This window comes from Dipodomys merriami, unplaced genomic scaffold (genome assembly GCF_024711535.1).
Source record: "Dipodomys merriami isolate MVZ:Mamm:240054 unplaced genomic scaffold, mDipMer1.0.p SCAF_4, whole genome shotgun sequence".
NCBI classification, from domain to species: Eukaryota; Metazoa; Chordata; class Mammalia; order Rodentia; family Heteromyidae; genus Dipodomys; species Dipodomys merriami.
This window is the reverse complement of record NW_027205603.1, coordinates 20,256,822-20,278,796: the sequence shown is the minus strand read 5'-3', so window position 1 is coordinate 20,278,796 and position 21,975 is coordinate 20,256,822. Positions and strand designations below refer to the sequence as shown.

At 36.8% G+C, this 21,975-nt stretch overlaps 1 protein-coding gene across 12 annotated transcripts in view; it reads right to left on the bottom strand.

Moving 5' to 3' along the window:
- Pard3 (par-3 family cell polarity regulator) overlaps positions 1–21,975 on the bottom strand; it is a 635,367-nt gene that overhangs the window by 383,520 nt on the left and 229,872 nt on the right. For all 12 annotated transcript variants that reach the window (XM_069990667.1, XM_069990655.1, XM_069990656.1 and 9 more), the window contains exon 3: positions 8,695–8,875. In XM_069990667.1, the coding sequence (XP_069846768.1) occupies positions 8,695–8,875 (181 nt within the window). The remainder of the gene's footprint in view (positions 1–8,694; positions 8,876–21,975) is intronic.

Here is a 21,975-nt window from a genome sequence, read left to right as displayed (position 1 = left end):
GAAGAGCGCAGGGACAGAACCCAAACCTAGAGTTCAAGCCCGATGACCAACAAAAAGAAAAAGAAAAAAAGGAAGCTAGAGAAGCTAGCTTGGGAGGAAAGTCCATGAGACTGATCAGCAAAAAAGCCAGAAGTGGTGCTATGTTTTCAGCAAAAGACTAAAAGAACATCACTCAGGCCATGAGTTTAAGCGTGCGTGTGTGCGTGTGTGCGTGTGTGTGTGTGTGTGTGCGTGTGTGTGTGTGTGTGCGTGTGTGCGTGTGTGCGTGTGTGTGTGTGTGTGTGTGTGTGTGTGTAGAAAAAAATAAACTTTAGCATCAAAGAAAGGTTTTCCTTTTTTCTCATACCTGAAGAATATAATAGTTGAGTGGTCCATGAAAACACGTTAAAATTTTCATAAATATAAAATATAAAAATGTTAAAGATACACCAAGTATAATCTTATTATTAGTATTATTATGGTAGGAAACACTCATAAAGCCAAGGTACCTAGAGCCATGAAATTTGAAAAAGTAGTTAAAATTTAAAAAATTATAATAAATATAATGTACAAATATAGATGAAGTCTCCAGAATAAACACATTTTGAAACAGTGGCCTTAAAATTGAGAAAGTAACTGTGGAAACAATTTCGAGATTCTAGTTCATGTCTCTCAACAAAGAAAAGGACATCATAAATGAACTGTCTGTACACTGATAATATTCAATGACAAATTCCTAGTTGAGTTTTAGCATTTACCTTGGAGGATGTTGGAAGAATTGGACAATATTGCTAAACTCCAGCTACTCCTTAATTTTCAATATACTTAAGTAGTTGCACAAAGGGGTTTCTACTTAACATGTCAGTTTATGAGGACAGTGTATCTTAATCAATGTCACCTCTTCCATCATTGTCCCCCATCTCTTCCAACTCTATCAACCCCTAAAGTTACCTGGGTCCATTTTCATTTACATATACTGAATATTATGACTGCATTTGCCCACCCTTCTCTCTCCATTCATCTGCCCTCCTTCCCCCACAATACATGTTTCAGCTTCCTGGTAGTACATTTGCTAAACTATTGTTAGTTGTTCAAAGGAATTAAACCTTTACAATCCTCCATAGCATATATCATAATTTTGTCAATGTTTATATATGTATATATATGCATGTACCCTTGCATATATTTTCATATGTTTATAATTTAGATGTTACTCTCATGTCCTATGACTCTTTTACCATAACTTGCTTCCTTATTTCTGACCCCACTTTCAACTCAGGATACTAGAGAACCAAATATGCCAACAAAAGCAATTACTAAGTACGTTCCCTTTCTGATTAGCCTACCTTCAGCTACCCCGTGACAACAACTTTTTTTTTTTTTTTGGGGGGGGGTCTGGTCATGGGGCCTGAACTCTGGGCCTGGGCACTGTCCCTCAGCACTTCAGCTCAAGGCTAGTGCTCTACCACTTGAGCCACAGTACCTCTCCAGCTTTTTCTGCTTATGTGGTGCAGAGGAATTGAACCCAGAACCTCATGCATGCAAGGCAAGCACTCTACCACTGAGCCACCTTCCGGGCCCCCCATGCCAACAACTTCTAAGGATCCCTTTTCCTTCCTCCCATGCTAAACCTTCTTTCTTTCTCATCTGTCTGCCTGCATGAAAGCCTTTGCCAACTCAAGTGATAGGCTTGCTATCTCAAGTTCTCAATAAGTAGTCTGTCAATAAATAAATAGACACACTATTTATTGAGAGATTATATATATTCTCATTTGCATGACTTTCATTTATTTCTACAATAAAAAAATTGATGCACGTTTGTAAACTGATGCTATTGTTGTCAATTATATACTAATAATGATCATATGGCACATTTAAGTTCATTAAAAAATTGAGAAAATTGCAATGAATTTTCTTTTTGCAGTGAATAGGAAAAGATGAACCATAAAAGATATTCAAACCATATTGAGTCAAATCTGAGACTACTGGATAGAATGACAGGAAGGGTCAAGAAAATAAGTAATCTTTGAATATATTAAACATATCATATGTATGCATTTCCTTAATAATTTTAACTCTTAAGGATAATTTTATATACATATAAAAGTAGTCAGATACACTGAATCCACATATAACCCACTCCCCACATCCCTAACTTGTGTTAGTTTGAAGCTAATTCCAAATTCCATCATGTCAATTATAAACAGCTCAAAATGTGATAAAGGCTCTTTAAAATATGAAGTCAACATTATTACACCTAAAGAAATAACAATGATTTATTATCAACTACCCAATGAGGAATTCAACTAACCCCTCTGCTTTAAATGTCATTCTTTAAAAATGTAATTTATTTCACTAAGGCAAATATTACAATTGGCTATCACTTTAAAGTCTGTATTAATTAGTCTATAAGTTGCTTATCTCCTTTCTCCCTTTGCCATTGATTTATTGAGGAACTGGGTCATTTGCCCTGGCTGATTACATCCCCATGGTGTTAGCATGTTTCTCACGCCTCTCTATTTCCTTCAAATTGACAGTTGGATCTAGATGTTTGAACAGATTCATGATTAATTTCTCTTGTAAAGACTACTACATAGGAAGCAGTATGTTCCTCTAGTATGAGTCATCTAAAGCACCCTTATTTATTATTGTTATTATTACCAGCAGCTGATGACTGTTTTAGTTCACTTTGCACTAAAACAATACAAATGCTACAACAATGTCAGAAAGTGGATAATTCGTAAAGAACAGAAATTAATTCCCTCCCAGTTTTGGAAGCTGAGACATCTAAGATCAAGACACCAGTACTTCATATGGACCATCTTACTTATTATTTTCTTTTTTGTCCTCAAATACATGGTAGAAGAGTAATAAAGACAGACTTCAGACATTTAAATCATTTTTAGACTAGCAAGAATTCATTCATAATGGTGGAGCCTTTAAGACTTAAACATCTTCAATTAAGAACAACTTGCCAAAACTGCTGCATTTGGGATTAAGTTTCCAGCACAAGTTTTGGGAGACACATTAAAAACACTGCAACAAGAGGTGCAAAATGGCAATGTGCTAATTGCATCATTGCTACTTTTATTATTGAAATAATTATATAAACAACAATTTGAGGGTGCAGTCATGGTTCAAGTGGTAAAATGCTTGTCTAGCAAGCACCAGGTGTTAGATTCAAATCCTAATACTAGGAATAAAATGTATGGGAAGGGATTTCCATCTTATGTACTATTTAATCACTTGGTGATACCATTCATGTGGGAAATGCAAAATAGATAACTGGCTCGTTATTAGTTTTCCAAATACTAAGTGTATTCACTAGCATCCTTTAAAGTGATTGATTGCCTATTTGCTTATCATCATTATGAATTTATTGCTGTTAGTATCCTTAGTGACATTCTAACTGCCACATCTTTGGTCAATAAGAAGTCTCAAATTGGCTCCTCAGCCCTAGTAATTGTCCAAAACTAATTTATGATATGACATGATGACCATTTCCTGTATAGACCTGAATTCAGCCATTTCTCCAAGAGTTCTGACCTTTGCTAATGGAGAATGCTATTTCCAGAGTGAAAAGAAAAACAAAAGGCTTAGTATCTGAGTTGGTGATCAATTCTAAAATAATTCAATAAGCAAAATATACAAATTTTCCTTCCTTCTCCCTTCCTTTTCTTTAAAAATAAAACACATTATAGCCACATGCCAGTGGCTCATGCCTGTAATCCTAGCTACTCAGGAGGCTGAGATCTGAGAATCGAGGTTCAAAGCCAGCCTGAGCAGGAAAGTCCATGAGACTCTTATCTCCAATAAAACACTAGAAAACCAGAAGTGGCACTGTGGTTCAAGTGGCAGAGCGCTAGCCTTGAGCTGAAAAGCGTAGGGACAGCACCCAAGCCCCATATTCAAAAGCCCCATGACCAACAAAAAATAAAAAATAACATTATGGATTCACTATGATGTCTTTTCCAATTAAGGACTATTAGATTATTGCTCATTCTCCTCTAACTTATATTGATGTCTCTGTTTTTCTACACTAAGAATTTTCCTATGTCTGCACTGTCATCAGGAATGAAAGAACAGAAGTATTCCTAATATGAAAATCAAAATTACTTCAAATTTTGAAAAATTTTGAGAATCAGCTTGATACAAAGTAAAGGCTTGTACATCTATATTCTTGCAATGAGTCACAAAACACAGGTAGACTAAAAACCATATATAAAATTTCCTTCAGACTATGTACACAAAAGGTACATATGAAGCATATAATTTCACACTTGAAAGTGGGTTCTATCCCTAAGACGTCTGCCTATGTATATAAAAATATCTGAAAATCCAAAATGATCTAATCTCGGAAACATTTCTTTTCCTGAGCATTCAGATAAGGGATCTTCAACCTGAAGTAAAATTCTTCATTGCCTTTGTTCCTGCAAGTAAGATCCGCCCATTAATCTAAAACTCACAATACCAATACTATAGACAACTAGTAGTTTTAGGGTTCCTATTGCTTGATACTTTTTTTTATTCCTTAGAATGTTTCTGTGATTGGTTGTACAAATTACTATAATATAAAGTTATTTAAAATTGGTACTATATGTATTTGGGGCCACCAACTAGATAATTTTTATCTGTTTTACATTTATTTCTTACTCTAACAATTGTTCTTTATTAAATTGTATTTATTAATAATTATTATGAACTTTTGTTTGAAAATTTAAATGTGAATGTTTAATAATTATAAAAAAAACATAGCACAACTCTAAAATTAAAGTACTAAAATCTAGCTTACATTTCACTTCTGAGATCCTGTTCTGTTTCTTCCTGGTAGGTACCTGCTTTTTATGTTCTCCGATTTTATTTTGTATAACATAAGTAGCTTTTATATAGTGTTTCAAATATGGCTTATTTACTTCTTGTTTCCTAAAACATACTTTTTAACGATTAGGAAGGTTTATGCTTTTGTTTTAAATGTCACATATATACTGATATTTTTATGTAATACTAGCCACAAGCCATAGTTTTTATTGCCCATTATTTACCCATTATTGAAGTATTGGCTAGGAATTGCATTTTTATCTTTTAGTTAACAGATATTATAAAGACTATGGTTTTAAATATAGGCTCCATAAAAGTTTTCCCTTGCCAGGCACTGTAGCTCAGGCTTATAATCCTATAGCACTCCACAGGCTGAGGCAGGAGGAGCTCCAGTTCCTGGCTAGCTTGTGTTACAAAGTCTTTGCCAAACAAACAAACAAACTCTCAAACTGTATGTGGTTGTTATATTTATCTCATTTAATTCAAGGTTTTTACTCCTTTACACTACAGTCATTTGGGCTGATGGTTCTTTGCTGAGGGGACTGCTGCCTTCCCTGAGCTTGTAGGATGTTCCACAGCATCTTTGGCCTCCCCTAGCTGCCAGCTACAATGTTCCTTAGAGGAAAGGCACCTCCAGTTGAGATGTAACAAAATCATCCCCACTAATTTAACTAAATCAGATTGTCTCCTCTCAGTATCTGTAAGTATCCCCTACCCACTCAGTATGAGTTAATGGAAACTTGTGAAAAATACACAAAGCCTATAAGATGAGAATTTTGTGTATTAAAACCAGATTTATGTCCTTGAGTAGAGTTAACTATTTGTTACTGGGGCTCAAACTCAAGTCATCACACTCTTTTGTGTGTGTGTGTGTGTGTGTGTCTGTTTGTGGGGCCTGAACTTTGGGCCTGGGCGCTGTCCCTCAGTTCTTCAGCTCAAGGCTAGTGCTCTACCACTTGAGCCACAGCGCCACTTCTGGCTTTTTTCTTTTTGCTTATGTGGTGCTGAGGAATCAAACCCAGGGCCTCAGGCATGCAAGGCAAGCACTCTACCACTGAGCCACCTTCCCAGCCCTCAAGTCATCACACTCTTGTTTAGCTTTTTTGCTCAAGGCTGACACTCCAGCATGTGAGCCACAGCTCCATTTCAGGTTTTTTGCTGATTAATTGGAGATTAAAAAAAAAATCTCATGGACATTCCTGCCCAAGATGGCTTTGAATGATGATCCTCAAATATAGCAGCTAAGATTATAGTAAGCATGAGCCACCAGTACCTGACATTAATTATTTCTTAAGTGAGTAAGTCTCTCTATAATGTTAGCTGCTTTACATTAAAATCTTTCAATAAGGAAGAGTAAACACATTTTCTTGACAACATGGATAGCCTAATTTGCCTCCAGACCCTTAGTCCCTGGCAAGCACACTCTGTTTTCTATTTGCACAAACATCACTAATACAGCAGGAAAAATCATCTTAATAGTCAGAAGACAGGTGTGATGGCTATTTTACAGTCAACCAAAATCATAAACAAGGCATGTAAAATTTTGAGCAAGACAGTAATTCTTGGATATTCTCCTGCAAACTGCTGTAATACCTGGGTTAAATGTGCTTAAAAATAACTTAATGCTTAAAATAACAAAACAACAATGCTTAAAATAAAACTTCTCATCTGGGCACGGGTGTATCTGTAACCCTAGATAATCATGAGGCTGAGAGCTAAGAACTGTGGTTTAATGCCAGTCTGGGCAGAAAAGTCTTCATCAGACTCTCATGTCCAATTAACCACTCAAAATCCAGAAGTGGCAATGTGGCTCAAGTGGTAGAGTGCACTGACAGACAGTGTGCAGCCCCTGAGTTCAAGCCCCACAACCCAAGGAAAAAAATCTCTTTCTCAATGAAAACAAACAAACAAAAAACCCACAAGCCATGAGATATTTCGAGTTGAAAATGCATCTAAATGTTAATACATGGGATGCTCTGTATAAGAGGAGGCAAAACAAAGGTATATCATTCAAATTATTCTTAACAAGATGTACTGCTTTGCCAACATTTTCTTTATGGTGTAGCTAAATTGTGTGGCTTCTAAAGCAAAATGCTTTACAAATGCAAAACTACAAAAAATGTCCCAATCAAAAAAGAACTATGATTGCTCAAAGTAAAAATATTATTTTATACATATCAGGTACCTCAATACCTGTACATTTATTTGATTAAATGTTCTTTAAATAATGTTTAGAATATATATGTATATCTATACATTCACTTTATATATTATAAGCAGATGTCTATTAAATCATGGGCTTTGTAAACTAGTATATAATAAGAAAAACTAAGGGTGTATCACCCCACTTCACCATGCAAAGTATGCATAGTACATGCCTCCATCTTTTCAAACATACTGCCTGGACTAAATCCATCAAAAAAATTTCCAAATAGTATATTCTTGTGCCAGGCCGGGTGGTGCACATCTATCAGCCCAGCATACAGGAGTGAGACAGGAGGATTGCACATTTTTTGAAGCTAGCCTGGTATAACTGGCAAAACATGTTTCAAAAACCCAAAATATCAAAACAAAAATGGTATATGCTTGTGTAAATCAAATGTGATTTCTATGGGATTAGTTTAAAACAGACTTGTTCCTACACATGCACAAACACAAACATCTTGCATGTGAAGAAATGGTTAAGCACAGGAACAGAGGTCTGTACCTCCGGCTACTCAGGAGGATCAGTGGAGGGAGTCACCCAAGTCCAGGCTTTTGAAACTAGCCTGCACAACACTACAAGATGGAAGGGAGAAGAGTAAAGTGGAGGAGGAAGAGAAGGAAAAAACCAGAAAAGACAAACAAAAGAGTTTACATTTATAAATTTCTTTCTTTCTTTTTGAGGGGAGTGGGGGGGGGGGGGGCAGTTGTGGAGCTTGATCTCAGGATTTGGGCGCTGTCCCTGAGCATTTTTGCTCAAGACTAGCTTTCTACTAGTTGAGACACAGGTATACTTCTAGTTTTTTGCTAGTTAATTGGAGATAAGAGTCTCATGGACTGTCTGCCCAGCCTGGCTTTGAACCATGATCCTCAGATCTCAACTTCTTGAGTAGCTAATATTACAGGTATGCACCATGAGTACCCAGCTTATCAATTTCTTGATATGTACCGTCTTCCACCTAACAATAGCTCAATTCTATAAACACAAAATAGTAATTCTCTAAAAGTATCAACCATCTTGAGTAAAACTGCCAGAAACGGTCATGCAATTTTTCAAATAGATGTCTAAAACTAGTAGCTAGGGTCCTGGGAGTCCTGATAGAAACTGTCTCTGTCCCTAATATTTCTTCCCTTGATACCTATAGCAGCTCTTTCTTCCTAGATCTTCACATGAAATTCAAGTAATACAGGTAATAGTTGTAATTGAGTTGATTGTCAATCAGTGACATATCATATTTTGTCAATTAGTGGCAACTATATTTTATTCCAGTAAGAAGCTTTCTATTATTTCTATCTGTTCTAGCTTTCAGATTAAATTTTTTTAAAAATCTAGGTAATTTAACTTCAACTATTGATACCATATTTTATTTCAGGAAGTAGACTTCTGATTATTTCTATCTGTTCTAACTTTCAGATTAAATAGAAAAAAAATCCAGGTAATTTAACTTCAACTATTATCCTTATTTACCATTAGTGAGCAATCAAAAAAGTCTAAAGTAAAGTAAGCCCAATCTATTAACATGTACAGAACTGTCTACCTCTCTTGCAAAAGGCACTGGCCCAGGTTCTAAACTTAATCAAAATCTGATGAAAACAGATAATGAATTCCATTCGCAGGAGCATGGCTGGATAACAAAAGTTGGCATCCCTGTAAATTAAGATAAAATGTGCAGAGAACAAAGAGCTCTCACTCACTTGCACGAAGAACGGAAGGTGTGACCTCAATTTCACTTGTTGCTTGATAAGGCTGAAAGGCAGAAGCATTGCTGGTACCAAGCTCACTACCAAATATCTCCGGACTCTGGGTCCCTGTGGAGCTGGCACTGGTGCCATCACCTCCATGATGGGGATCTTGCTCATCAAACACTGCGACCAGCTAGAAAAGAGAGGCAAATGTGCACTTGTAAATACAATCACTTCAAATTACTACCAAACATATTTGGCCATTTTGACATAAATCAATGGTGGGAAAATTAGAAAGCAAGACTTTAAAAAAAAAAAAAAAGTATTTCCCTGAAATTTGATGTTTACGGGCATACTTCTAAGTACTACATTTTATACCCAAAATTCTAAGGGTGAAAAGTTAACAAAACAGATTGCTAACACTGGGGTATGTTTAAATATTTTTTATATAAGATATGCTGTGAAATGGAAGCAAAGCAAACAAAAAAGTTCATGTGTTCATATATTCAGATGAAACTGTATGTATAATGAGTTTATAAGTTATAACATTCACATTGGAAAGTGAATGGCAAATACATTCATCTGCTAATTTCTGCATAAAATATACAAAGTATAAAAAGAAAATAAGTGAAATGGGTTACATACAAAAAGAAAAAAACTGAACCAGGAAATAGGAGGGAAATGGCATTTTTCAAAGTATATTTTTCTGTGTAGCTCTGAATCTCCAAATCATAATAGTGAGTCAATTACCTAAAACAGAACCAAATGGCTGAAATCAATCAATAGCCTAAAACAGAACCAAATAACTGGAATCAATCAGGATAGCAAGAGTTTATGGGGAATGTAAAATGGCACCTTAAAGAAACTTGCCTTTGTTTAACATGACCACAATAATCAAGGCAAAAAAGAAGTGGTTTAGCTTTGGGAAGCTATATTTTCACTGTTTAATGTAAAGCTGAAGACAAGAACTGTCACACAAATACTATATTCTAGTTAGCAATTTGCTCCTTTCAAGCGTATGGTTTAGCAATTCTCACTCGACTACACATATACAAACATACATACCATGAACGAATAAAAAAATGAAAATATTTTGGATAATGAAAGCCAATCTTCTCACTGTCGAAAACAGAAGTTACAAATAAGGAAAGACTGGAATAAACTCTGGAGTGTTAGACTAGAATCAGGGCATCAGTTCAAACCCATGGTTTTTGTGAGTGGTTACAGTCATGTGTCACTCAAAAACAGGTTATGTTCTAAGAAACGTGCCACGTGATTTCATCACCCGGAACATCGTGAATTGCACTTGCACAGAGCTAGATAGTTAAATCAATGGCTCAAAGAAGCCCCTTCACGCAATCAAGAGAAACTGTAAATACCTAGATATATGAGGCTACTACTGGCCTAACAAGGTACCTTATTTTCTTCAGTAAATTACACACAAAAAAATATAGCCTAAAATGAATGACAAGTAGTATAATAAACATATAAACCAGTAACACAGTCATCCATTAAGCATCATGCACTATATATACTGTAATGGCTATATTTTTATGGACCAGCCACACTGTAGGTTCATTAATGCTACGATTGCCACAAATGAGAGTAATATGTTATGTCATGCTATTAACAGACAAGAGAAAATTTTTAGCTCCTTTATGTTCCAATGGAACCATCAGTACACACACACACACACACACACACACACACACACACACACACACACACACACACACACACACACACACACACACACCTCCCCATGTCATCTAAAAATGTTCTAATATGATGAATGGTTAGATAGATACACAGATAAACAGATATAGACAGTGTTAATGATGTGTGAGCATGCATGCATGTATTCCTTAGCTTGGTTCACTGAACAAGTACCACAATCAAGTATCAGTGAGCCCATTTAGTGTCCTGTTGTTGGTTTCTAATATCATTCTCCTATAAATGGATGAAGGATCTTTGGACAGGCGGTTTATTTTAGGATTGGAGCAGTGAGAACACATGACAAGCTGGATGCCTTGTGAGGCTTAGAATGAGAAAAGTATTTGGAAGTGGAGAAGGCATATCAAAGGAGAAGCCAGTGCAACCAGACGCAGCTTTCGGGGCCAAAACGGAGACAACTTATAACCAAGAAAGTAATGACAGCATTGGATCATAACACAAAGAATAAAATATTCCCCTAAGAATATAAGGTCTTAAAAAATAGTTGAAGAAATAAAAGGTAGTAGACAGCTGCCCGCAAGTGTAACATTCCAAATAACAAAGATGGAATGACAAAACTAGAAGTCATCATTAGGTAATTTCTATCATAATGTGTGCAGACAAGATTTACCAGCAAATGCTAAAGTTAATGGAAGAGAATATAATGAAAAACAGGTTATCTTCATACCTCAAAAGGTAAGTTTTACCAAAAAGTAGAAGGTGAGTTAATTTTGCAGTAAAGAAACTTGGCAAACAGACCTTAACAGGGTTACCATTAGCAGTGGTAAGAGAAGCCAGTGTCATTTATCATTTGATAAGGTAAACAACTTAAGTTCTAATTAGTGTTCCTGCCAAAATTGTGTAACTTCAATTTAACCAGACAAATCTAAATGGAAAGATATTCCATGAAATACATGATACTCATTCTGAGTACAAAGGTCATGAAAGTATAAGAAAAGATGAGGAAATTATATAAATTGGAGGCTAAAGAAAAATGAGAACTACATGCAATGTGAGCTCTTACTAGATCCAGGCCAGAAAAGGGAGGAAGAGAGGAAAGGAGAAGACAGACAGACAGACAGACAGACACAGACAGAATGAAAAGGCAAATTGAGTGCTAGTAACTCCCACAATCCTAGAGACTGAAATGAGAGGATGGAGGTTTGAGGGTAGACTTAAATTCAGAGAATCCTTCTCTACCCATAGCCAGACACCTGTCATATCAGGGTATGTGGTGGCTTAGACTGGTAAGATTATGGCCTCAGGCCAGCTTAGGTAGAAAAGTGTAAGAGACTCGTCTCCTTGGAACAGAAGTTAAATAGAGTGTCATGCCCTTAAAAGCCAAGAGAAAACAGGAAGCCCAAAAGTAGGTGGATCAGGGCTCAGGTAGGAAGTAAAACTTTACCTTGAAATAATTAGTGAGTTGGGTGCCAGAAGCTCAAGCCTGTAATCCCAGCTACTCAGGGATCTGAGATCTGAGGATCACGGTTTGAAGCCAGCCAAGATATGAAAGTCTGCTAGTCTCTTATCTCCAATTAAACACTAACACAAGCTGGAAGTAAAGCTGTGGCTCAAGTAGTAGAACACCAGCCTTGGGCAAAACTGCTCAGGGTCAATGCCCATAACCTGAGTCCAAGGCTCAAAACTGGCACTAAAAACTAAAAACAAAAAATTTTAAAATAGTGAAAAATAAGTCTGGAAGTGAGCTTGCCAGTACGGCACCATCCTAGTAATTATGGCACCATCTTATTAATCATGAGGCCCTGAGTTTAAACCTCCACTACCACCAAAAACAAAAACAATACAAAAAAAAAAAAAAAAGAGGGAACAAAATTTAAATGACTGAGACTGGTAACAGTACGAACTCCATATTAGTTTCTTATTTTTGTTAACTATTCAGTGATTGATGTTAACATTAGGAATAAATGAAAGGTATATGTAAACATTCCATAATTGTTATTTCAAGTTAAAACTTTGAAATATTAGGCACAGTGTTACAAAATACTATGAAAATAAAAATCCATTCTGTATCTTATAGTTCAAATCACAAATGTGCTTCTTTTAAAAATGTCAGACATGATTATCACCTTGGTCATTCACCTACAATACAATATCTAGCTACTAAGTTCAATATTCCCAGGAAAGATAAAACACAGCTAAGGCTGAAAGAAGCTACTTCCTTCTCCAACCCAGCCCTTTTCATTGTCCACAGTCCTATCAGTTAAAGGGCAAGTTTACAGAAAGAGAAGTTTACAGAAATATGAGCAGTATTTAGAATTACAATCATCATGTTATAGTTTTGTCTCTCTGAACAAATGTGATTTTCCATGGGCATTTACACATTGTTAATCAATTAATCAAACAAAGAAAACCATTCTAATGTCATGGAGACATGTAGACAAACAGGAAGCTCAAAACCCTGCTGTGGTATAATACATAATTAGCTGATTAAATAATCCAGTGGGAGGTTAAGTGGTAAGAAGAAAGGAAAACAGGATGAATACTTGGGCCACTCGACCTCATAATAAGCAACGTAGGTGGGAAAAGAAATCTTTAAGAGTTACAAAAACTGGGAAGGTGTTGGTAGATATATACACATACATTAATTATGCAACACTGACTGACAAGTATCTTCCTGTATTGAAGCCCAGACATTCTACAAAAACAGATCAGCAATCGCTCTCTGAAAAGGAACAAATGATATGGGAACTGCAAATCATCTCACCTCTATCATGATTATTATACTCTGCCATGATAGCATGAACACAGCCATAGATAACACAAAAACAAAGGAATGTGGCAACATACAAATAAAACTTCATTTACAAAAGCAAGAAGCAGGGTCAGTTTGATCTTCCAGTAAGACTGCCTATCTTTCTAGAAATGTTCAACTTTAAAATTTAAATTTTGGAAATAAAACTAGAAGTTTTATAAAAGGAAGATAAAGGTGTAATCCCAAGAAATTAACAATACTCATTTTAATCATCAGAATTTAGGATTTCTAAACTTGATTTTAATATACTTTTCACAAGGTATATGATTTAATATGCATTTTGAAGATATTAAGTTTTGACATTATGGGGATTAATTGGAAGCAAGTGAATTTCTAATCTGTTATTAACTTTGCACAAAGAAATATTCTCTCAAGAATCAAGTTTTTTTCTACAAACTGAAAATGGAGATGGAAAACGACAAAGAATGAGTCTTTAAATGCCATGCACCATGATGGAAGAGCTTATTCGTGTATATTAGTTTCAATAATTATCTCCCACATTTTTAGAAAACACAAGGATTATAAAATCTGGACTGTATCATGAACAAATGCTGTTTGGATTTCAGTGGCAGAATCACAGTTGGTGATTTGCAATATGCCAATAACATGCAATTTTTACAGCTTTCTTTTAAACCAAAATTTAAGTGCCAGGTGCAGATATGAAGTAATTTTGTGTTAAATTGGGAGTGATATGTAATTTTAGAAAATCTACTCCACAAGAATACATATAGCAACATCACAAAATACATATTAAAAAATCTCTATCATGCCCTTCAAAAAGTAAAAGATATGTCTTTTAAATTTCTGAAACACACTCAAGTCCATATTTTAACAGATGGAGTCCTCACTGCTGTCCATGAAGTAGTTCACTTTTTTTCTGCTATTTTTCTATTACAAGGCAGGTTCATCGTAATATTTCTGCACATTCATACAATGCATCCACCACATTTCCCATCCCACTCCTGCTTTTTCAAAACAATTTCAATAGGTTTACTTGTTCTATTTTCATACATTCAAGCAAACTAAGAAGTAGACCACATTTGAAGGTTTATTTTTTCCTTATTTTCAATAGCTATTAATTAATCTCTCCTCTGTTCCATCTATCAGTCAAGATTCCATGAGAAACAAATCAGGCTAGAACCAGAAAACACCCACAATAAATAAACTCTACCCACTGGCACATGTTTCCCACCTACTTCAGTACAAGTCATTTTAGCCCTCAGAAACATCAGAAAACCGACTGCACAAATGTCACCCATAAATGCTTACAAACCTTTGGATCTAGTGTAGTTCTTTTAATGGGTAAAATTACAAGCTGAAAGCCCATAACTGCCTGGAACAAAGTGGTTAAAAGCACAGATTTTTGGAATCAAAGAGCTGCATTTAAAACCAGCTCTGACCTTATGTTCTGATGATGGTTGGTAAATTTACTGTTCTATCATCTCCATGCTTTTCTTCATGTGGAAAACATGGATGCCAGTTGTGCTAGACAGAACCCAGCCCTGAAACCAGTGAAAGTTACTTTCTGTGGCAAAAGAAGCTTTATAAATGTGATTCAGGTTAAGAACCTCAAAATGGAAAGATGACACTGGATTATATGGTGAGCCCCATCAAATCACCTCCGTCTGGCACAATGGAGAACCTTCTCTGGCTGTGACACAGAGTGATGTGATGATGGACAGAGAGATGCTGCACTGCTAGGCTTCAAGATGAAGAAAAGGAGCCAAGAGCCCAAGAATGCAACATGATCTAGAAGGCAAGAAAAGACATTCTCCTCTTGACCTTCAAGAAAGGGAGGCTCTGCTAATTCCATGATTTCCCCCACACGGAGGAAACCTTTGAATCTTGCGCCAGCTAATGCTGTAAGGTAATAAACTTGATCATGTTAAGCCACTAGTCTGTTGTAATTTTCTTCTCCTTATATTAGGAAAGAGGAAATCCATGGTAGTAACATTTACCTGTGAGTAGAAAAAGAGTGAGTAAAAAAGAGAGAAGGTATATCAACAAGCACACCTTTACTATTGTTAAACTACATCATCATTGTGAATAAACATATTTTGGGAGGTTAAAACCAAGAACTGGTTTCAAGAGTAATGAAAATTTAGACAAAGTTCAATTGGTATTTTGACTCTACATACAAATACTGAATTTTAAAAAGTGTTAGCAGGAGAATGTTAGCAGGAGAAACCTGCTAGAAAGTGGTATGTTCAACAGAACTGTGGCATGAAGCTTTTTTGTGGACATCTACTTCTTTATTCAGGGTCTCAAAATTCATTTTATCAAGAATTAGGAAAAGGAGACTAAGTATCAAAGAAATTAAGTTGTCCAGACATAAAGAAAGTACAGAATGAGCCTGAGATTGGAAACGGAGTTTTCAAACATCATGTATTCTTCAAATCATCCTGACTCTGGCTATGATCAGCTATTGGCTATGATTATGTGCAAATCTTCAAGAAGAATTCTGTTTGTTCTTAAATAACCAAAGATAATATAACACAACCTGCCAAAGCAATGCAATTTTTATTTTTTGGTCCGGTCATGGGGCCTGAACTCTGGGCCTGGGCGCTGTCCCTCAGCTCTTCAGCTCAAGGCTAGCGCTCTACCACTTGAGCCACAGTGCCACTTCCAGTTTTTTTTTCCTTTTTTTTTTTTGCTTATGTGGTGCTGAGGAATAGAACCCAGGGCCTCATGCATGCAAGGCAAGTGCTCTACCACTGAGCCACCTTCCCAGCCCCAGCAATGCAATTTTTATATCACTACTTTAAATTTTTCAAGTAGAATTGATTTTATTCAAGATAACTGCAAATAATTCTGATGATATCATAATGCAGCCATAATCAAGAGTTTACAAAGAACCTTCAGATGTGGCCTGAATACTAGACACTGACTGAAGTCAGGAAGTTTCCTTGAAGACCTCTGGGCTCACAGGCCATTCACATGCAGCAGCCATTTTGCTCCCACATCCCTCAAGCAAATAAGTTTTTCCTGTGCATGCCACTTTCTTTATATGTAGGAATGAACACTTCCAAAGGAAGCTATGATAGGACATATGCATGTTCCCCGAATATTCAATATAAATGCACAAAGTCAATAGACAATGACACTGACATAATTCTCTAGAAAGTTCTAATACTTTTTGTGATAAAAATGAGAATGGACTCCAAAATTCCTTAAAGACTTGTCTACATTTAAGGAACATTTGTGGTCTCATTGTGTAAGGCAGATTCTACTGACTGACCTGCAACACCAAAACCAAGTCTACAAGAAACACAAATAGAAAGTACCCCTCTGCCGGGCACCAGTGGCTCACACTTGTAATCCTAGCTACTCAGGAAGCTAAAATCTGAAGATCCTGGTTCAAAGCAAACCTGGGCAGGAAAGTCCATGAGACTCTTATCTCCAATAAACCACTCTGAAAACTGGAAGTGGCACTGTGGCTCAAGTGATGGAGAACTAGCCTTGAGCTGAAGAGTTGAGGGACAGCACTCAGGCCCAGAGAAAGAAATGTAAGTTAAAATGAGTAGTAAGTTTCTAAAAATTAATTTTAAAAATCATGTGTTAAAATTTGAGGTAAGGCTGTTTTATAACATATAATTTTTTTTTTTTTTTTTTTTGGTTGGTCATGAACTCTGGGCCTGGGCGCTGTCCCTCAGCTCTTCAGCTCAAAGCTAGCCGCTCTACCACTTGAAACATAGCACCACTTCCGGCTTTCTCTGCTTATATGGTGCTAAGGAATCGAACCCAGGGACTCATGTATACAAGGCAAGCACTCTACCACTGAGCCACCTTCCCAGCCCTGTCACATACAATTCTAAACTTAACAATATTCCAAAAGTTGTTTTACTTTTATAGGTTAGTTTATGAGTTTCTGTAATTAGGATCATACATACCAGTACCCTGAAATTTTTCTGTCCTTTCATTCAAGGATTTATTACTTTTAAAATGAAAAACAGCCAGGTGCTGGTGGCTCACGCCTGTAATCATAACTACTCAGGGAGGCTGAGATCTGAGGATCGCAGTTCAAAGCCAGTCCAGGCAGGAAAGTCCATGAAACTCTTATCTCCAATAAACCACCAGAAAACCAGAAGTGGCGCTGTAGCTCAAATGGTAGAGCAATAGCCTTGAGCTTAAGAGCTGAGGAACAGCACCCAAGCCCAGAGGTTTAAGCCCCATGACGAAAGAAAGAAAGAAAGAAAGAAAGAAAGAAAGAAAGAAGAGGAAAGAAAGAAAGAAAGGAAAGAAAGAAAGAAAGAAAGAAAGAAAGGAAAGAAAGAAAGAAAGAAAGAAAGAAAGAAAGAAAGAAAGAGGGAAAGAAAGGAAAGAAAGAAGAAAGAAAGAAAGAAAGAAAGAAAGAAAGAAAGAAAGAAAGAAAGAAAGAAAGAAAGAAAGAAAGAGAAAGAAAGAAAGAAAGAAAGAAAGAAAGAAAGAAAGAAAGAAAGAAAGAAAGAAAGAAAGAAAGAAAGAAAGAAAGAAAGAAAGAAAGAAAAGAGAAGGAAGGAAGGAAGGAAGGAAGGAAGGAGGAAGGAAGGAAGGAAGGAAGGAAGGAAGGAAGGAAGGAAGGAAGGAAGGAAGGGGGAAAAGAAAAAGAAAAAGAAAAAGAAAATTAGGCCAAACATTTAGGCTTCCCCCTCTACTCTCTACTCTCCCCTCCTTACCCTGAAGCTTGAACTTCGGGTATTGTCCCTGAGGTCTTTTTGCTCAAGGCTAGCATTCTACTACTAGAGCCACAGTGCTACTTCCAGCTTTTTCTGTGATTTAATTGGAGATAAAAGTCTCATAGGCTTTCTTGCAGGGGCTGTGATCCTCGGATCCCAGACTTCTGAGTAGCTAGGATTACAAGGTGTGAGCCACTGGCACCCAAATAGGCTTTCTTTTACCTTTTATTTTTTTGCCAGTCCTGGGGCTTAAACTCAGGGCCTGGCCACTGTCCCTGGACTGCTTTGTGCTCAAAGCTAGCATTCTACCACTTGAGTCACAGCACCACTTCCAGCTTTTTCTGTGTATGTGGTGCTAAGGAATCGAACCCAGTGCCTCATGGATACGAGGCAAGCACTCTTCCACTGAGCCACACTCCCAGCCCTTCTTTTACCCATTCTTAATCCAAATTTATAACTATCTCCCATAAAGCATTCTTTTTTTAAAAATTTTATTTTATTTTATTTGTGAACATACTGTACAGAGGAGTTACAATTACATGGGCAGGATAATGCATACATTTCTTATCAAGCATTGCAGCCTCTTTCTTTGTTTACCCTTCACATCCCTTCCCAGCCTCCCCCCTCCCCCCAATCCCAATCCTTCTCCTTCCCTCCCTCCCCCCCCCACACCGACATTGTAAAGCTCGTTTTGGACATGACAACTTGTACTTCTCATTGTTGCAACAGGTCCACCTGTATCCTTAAACAACTGGTTTTTCCCCATCTCCTACTCAAGTTATACTGACATCAAATATAGTGAAAGCAGGGGTTATACTGTAGGGGAGGGACATACAAAGCAACAAAGAGATAATCTTATAAATGCGTTAGAAACACATGCATGAAAGAAAAAAAACATTAAAATACATATCTAAGGGTTCATTTTCCTGACATCACATTATCTGACCTTTTCCGCTTGACTCATACATATACTAGATATTACAAATAAGGGAAACCATGGGACCTATGCTTCTTTGGGCCTGGCTTACTTCACTTAATATAATTTTTTCCAAACCTTTCCATTTCCTAACAAATGGGGAAATGTCATTCTTTCTGATGGAGGCATAGAATTCCATTGTGTATATATACATTTTCTTGATCCATTCATCTACTGAGGGGCATCTGGGTTGGTTCCATATCTTAGCTATGGTAAATAATGCTGCAATAAACATAGTTGTGCTGGTAGCTTTAGTGTGGTCTTGTTTGTAAACATTTGGGTAAATGCCCAAAAGTGGGATTGCTGGGTCATAGGGGAGTTCTATGTGAAGTCTTTTGAGGAACCTCCATACTGCTTTCCAAAGTGGTTGAACAAGTTTACATTCCCACCAACAATGAAGTAAGGTTCCTTTCTGTCCACATCCCCTCCAGCATCTGTTGTTGTTAGAGTTCTTGATTTTTGCCGTTCTAATTGGAGTGAGGTGATATCTCAATGTTGTTTTGATTTGCATTTCCTTTATGGCTAGGGATGTTGAACATTTCTTCATGTGTCTATTGGCCATCCTTCTTTCTTCTTCAGAGAAGTTTCTCTTTAAGTCTTTCGCCCACTTATTTATTGGGCAGTTGTTTCTTTGAGGATTTGTTCTTAACAGTACATGGTAGGAAAGGAAAGCTAGCTAAGCCTTAAAATGCTTCTGCAGATTAGGATTGTGTTACCCAAAGAAAGAACAGAATATAATAAATATTTAACTGTGTTATTCCATGCCATACATTATACAGGAAAGGGCAAGCCATTTCCCCTCCTACTCAACTGACTAGATTACCATGTAAGTTCCTATTTGTCTATGATCAAAGATCACCTGACCTTTGAGCACTAATAGCATCCTTTGAGAAAGTATTGACTCTTCTTCTTATATGCCTGAAAATGATAAACTATACCTTCTAGAAATTACACTGAAAGATATTCAGCTAGCATATTTCCTAGCCCTGATGTTAACATTTTTGACTGACATTTAATTCTGTTGTCCCTCAGGGTAATATACTATATCACCCACAGAGCCTTCAGACTAATTAGAATCTGGATTTAAGAGTTATGTTTAAATAATAGCCTTGAGTATGTTAACCACAGACCACAATGAAAATATGCAAATGAATACAGCCATAAGCTAGCTGACCCACTTGTCATATATAACACAAACCCTTCCTACAGCCATCCCAATTCCCAACTGCCATTGCTCCATTTGTATCTATAATGTTACAAGTACATTACTGCTCAAGGGATAATAAAAAGCAGGAAGGTACAGTAAAATAGAGCAAAGTAATTCTGAAATTGGCTAATTACATATAGAAAGGTAGTCTCTGAGTTGTAAGAGATGGCATTAGTTGTGATTTCATCAGGAACAAATTGCCTCTTTCCTCAAAGAATCTGTAGTAAGAATGGAAAACAAAATGAGCTGAGCCAGGTGCCAGTGACTCACCTCTGTAATCCTAACCACTCAAGAAGCTGAGCTCTGAGGATCACAGTTCAAAGCCAGCACAGGTAGGAAAATCCAATAAACCACCAGAAAACCAGAAGTGGCGCTGTGGCTCAAGTGGTAAAGCGCTATCCTTGAGCTGAAGAGCTGAGGGACAGCGCCCAGATGCAAAGTTCAAGCTCCATGACCAGCCCCTCCCCTCAAAAAAGAGCTATAGAAACAAGTACAATGATGTAATAACTAATTACTCTACAGACATGAGGAAAAAAAGAAAGTATAAAATCAATTTGTGAGCTCTCTGAAGACTGAACTTACTTTAATGGCATAGACAATACTAAATCCTTAATCATTCTATAAGCCTTCCTTGCTATCATGTTTCATTAAAAACTCATTTACACTGAGCTAGTATTTTACTAGACCAGTAAGCAAAACAATAGTAAAAGAATATATTTGAGCCAATGATGCTTTTGTAATAGTATTAATATAAAATCTACTCACTACAGAACTTCAAGCTTAAAGTTATATATGCAAGTTTAAAGTGATATATTCGAGTTAAGCTTGTGCTTCATCTGCATTTTAAGAATTAAGTATATTTTTGCTGATAAAAGAAAAAGATCCAATGCTTAGAAGGGACTTGAAAAGTGCCCGTAAGCACACTAAAAATGATCTATTGGCTAAAACTCTACCTTTCATTTCTTGTTCACTTAATTTCTGCAAAACAATTTTAGCTCCTGATAAGGTTAGGAAAGTCCATTTGGGTTCTCGTGCTGCGGAGCTGTTCTGGAGTCTGTATCAGGTGTTCTGTAGAATGTTACTGGAAATTCAGAATAACTCAATCAACCTATATTCTTGTGTCTGGCCAGAGAATAATTCAGCCAGTGTAAAAGTAGTGAAACTGATAGGGAAGTTTATTATGAAAGGACTATACCTCCAATAGACTGAAAGTGGGTCATATGTAGAGTGAAAGTGACAATGATTTTTACTCAGCACAAGTTTTACTGAACTGTAAGGAACTTGGACCCTTGTCCCTATCTGGGACCAGCCCACAGGGCAGTGTCCCTCTCCCAAGGGGATGTTTACAGGTCATGGTTTATTGGCCTGAGTAGATAAGTTAAAGATCTGTTGTTTAAAAACTAGAACTAAGCTAGAATGACATCATCATTAATCCTTGCATAGGTAGAGTACCCCCACCCCCAAACCTTCATCTTGTGATGATGCATCATGACCTTAGTAGGCCACCTAAGTTAGCTGAAAAACTTAATTATAATGTTCTCTCTCACTTTCTCAACTTGTTTGTTTTAGATTTTCTTTGCATTTCTCCATCACTCATGACTGAAACCTATCCAAGAACAGGTGAATCAGCCTATGTTTCTTGAAGTGACACTGCCACTCAGAATGACATCTCCATGCTATCCCTAGGCAACCTATTCTTTAATTAAGTTTTTTTTTTTATTGTGAAAATACTTTACAGAGGGGTTACAGTTACATGAGCAAGATAATGAGTACATTTCTCATCCAGCATTATAGGCAACCTATTCTTTGTCTCACTGGTGATCATGGAAATAAAAGTAATGCTTCAGGATCAAATATTGTAATGCCTTATTATTTGGCATGTGTAGTGGAAATTTTTCTGCCCTAAAGTAAAAAGAAGGAGAAGGAGGAGGAGGAGGAGGAGGAGGAGGAGGAGGAGGAGGAGGAGGAG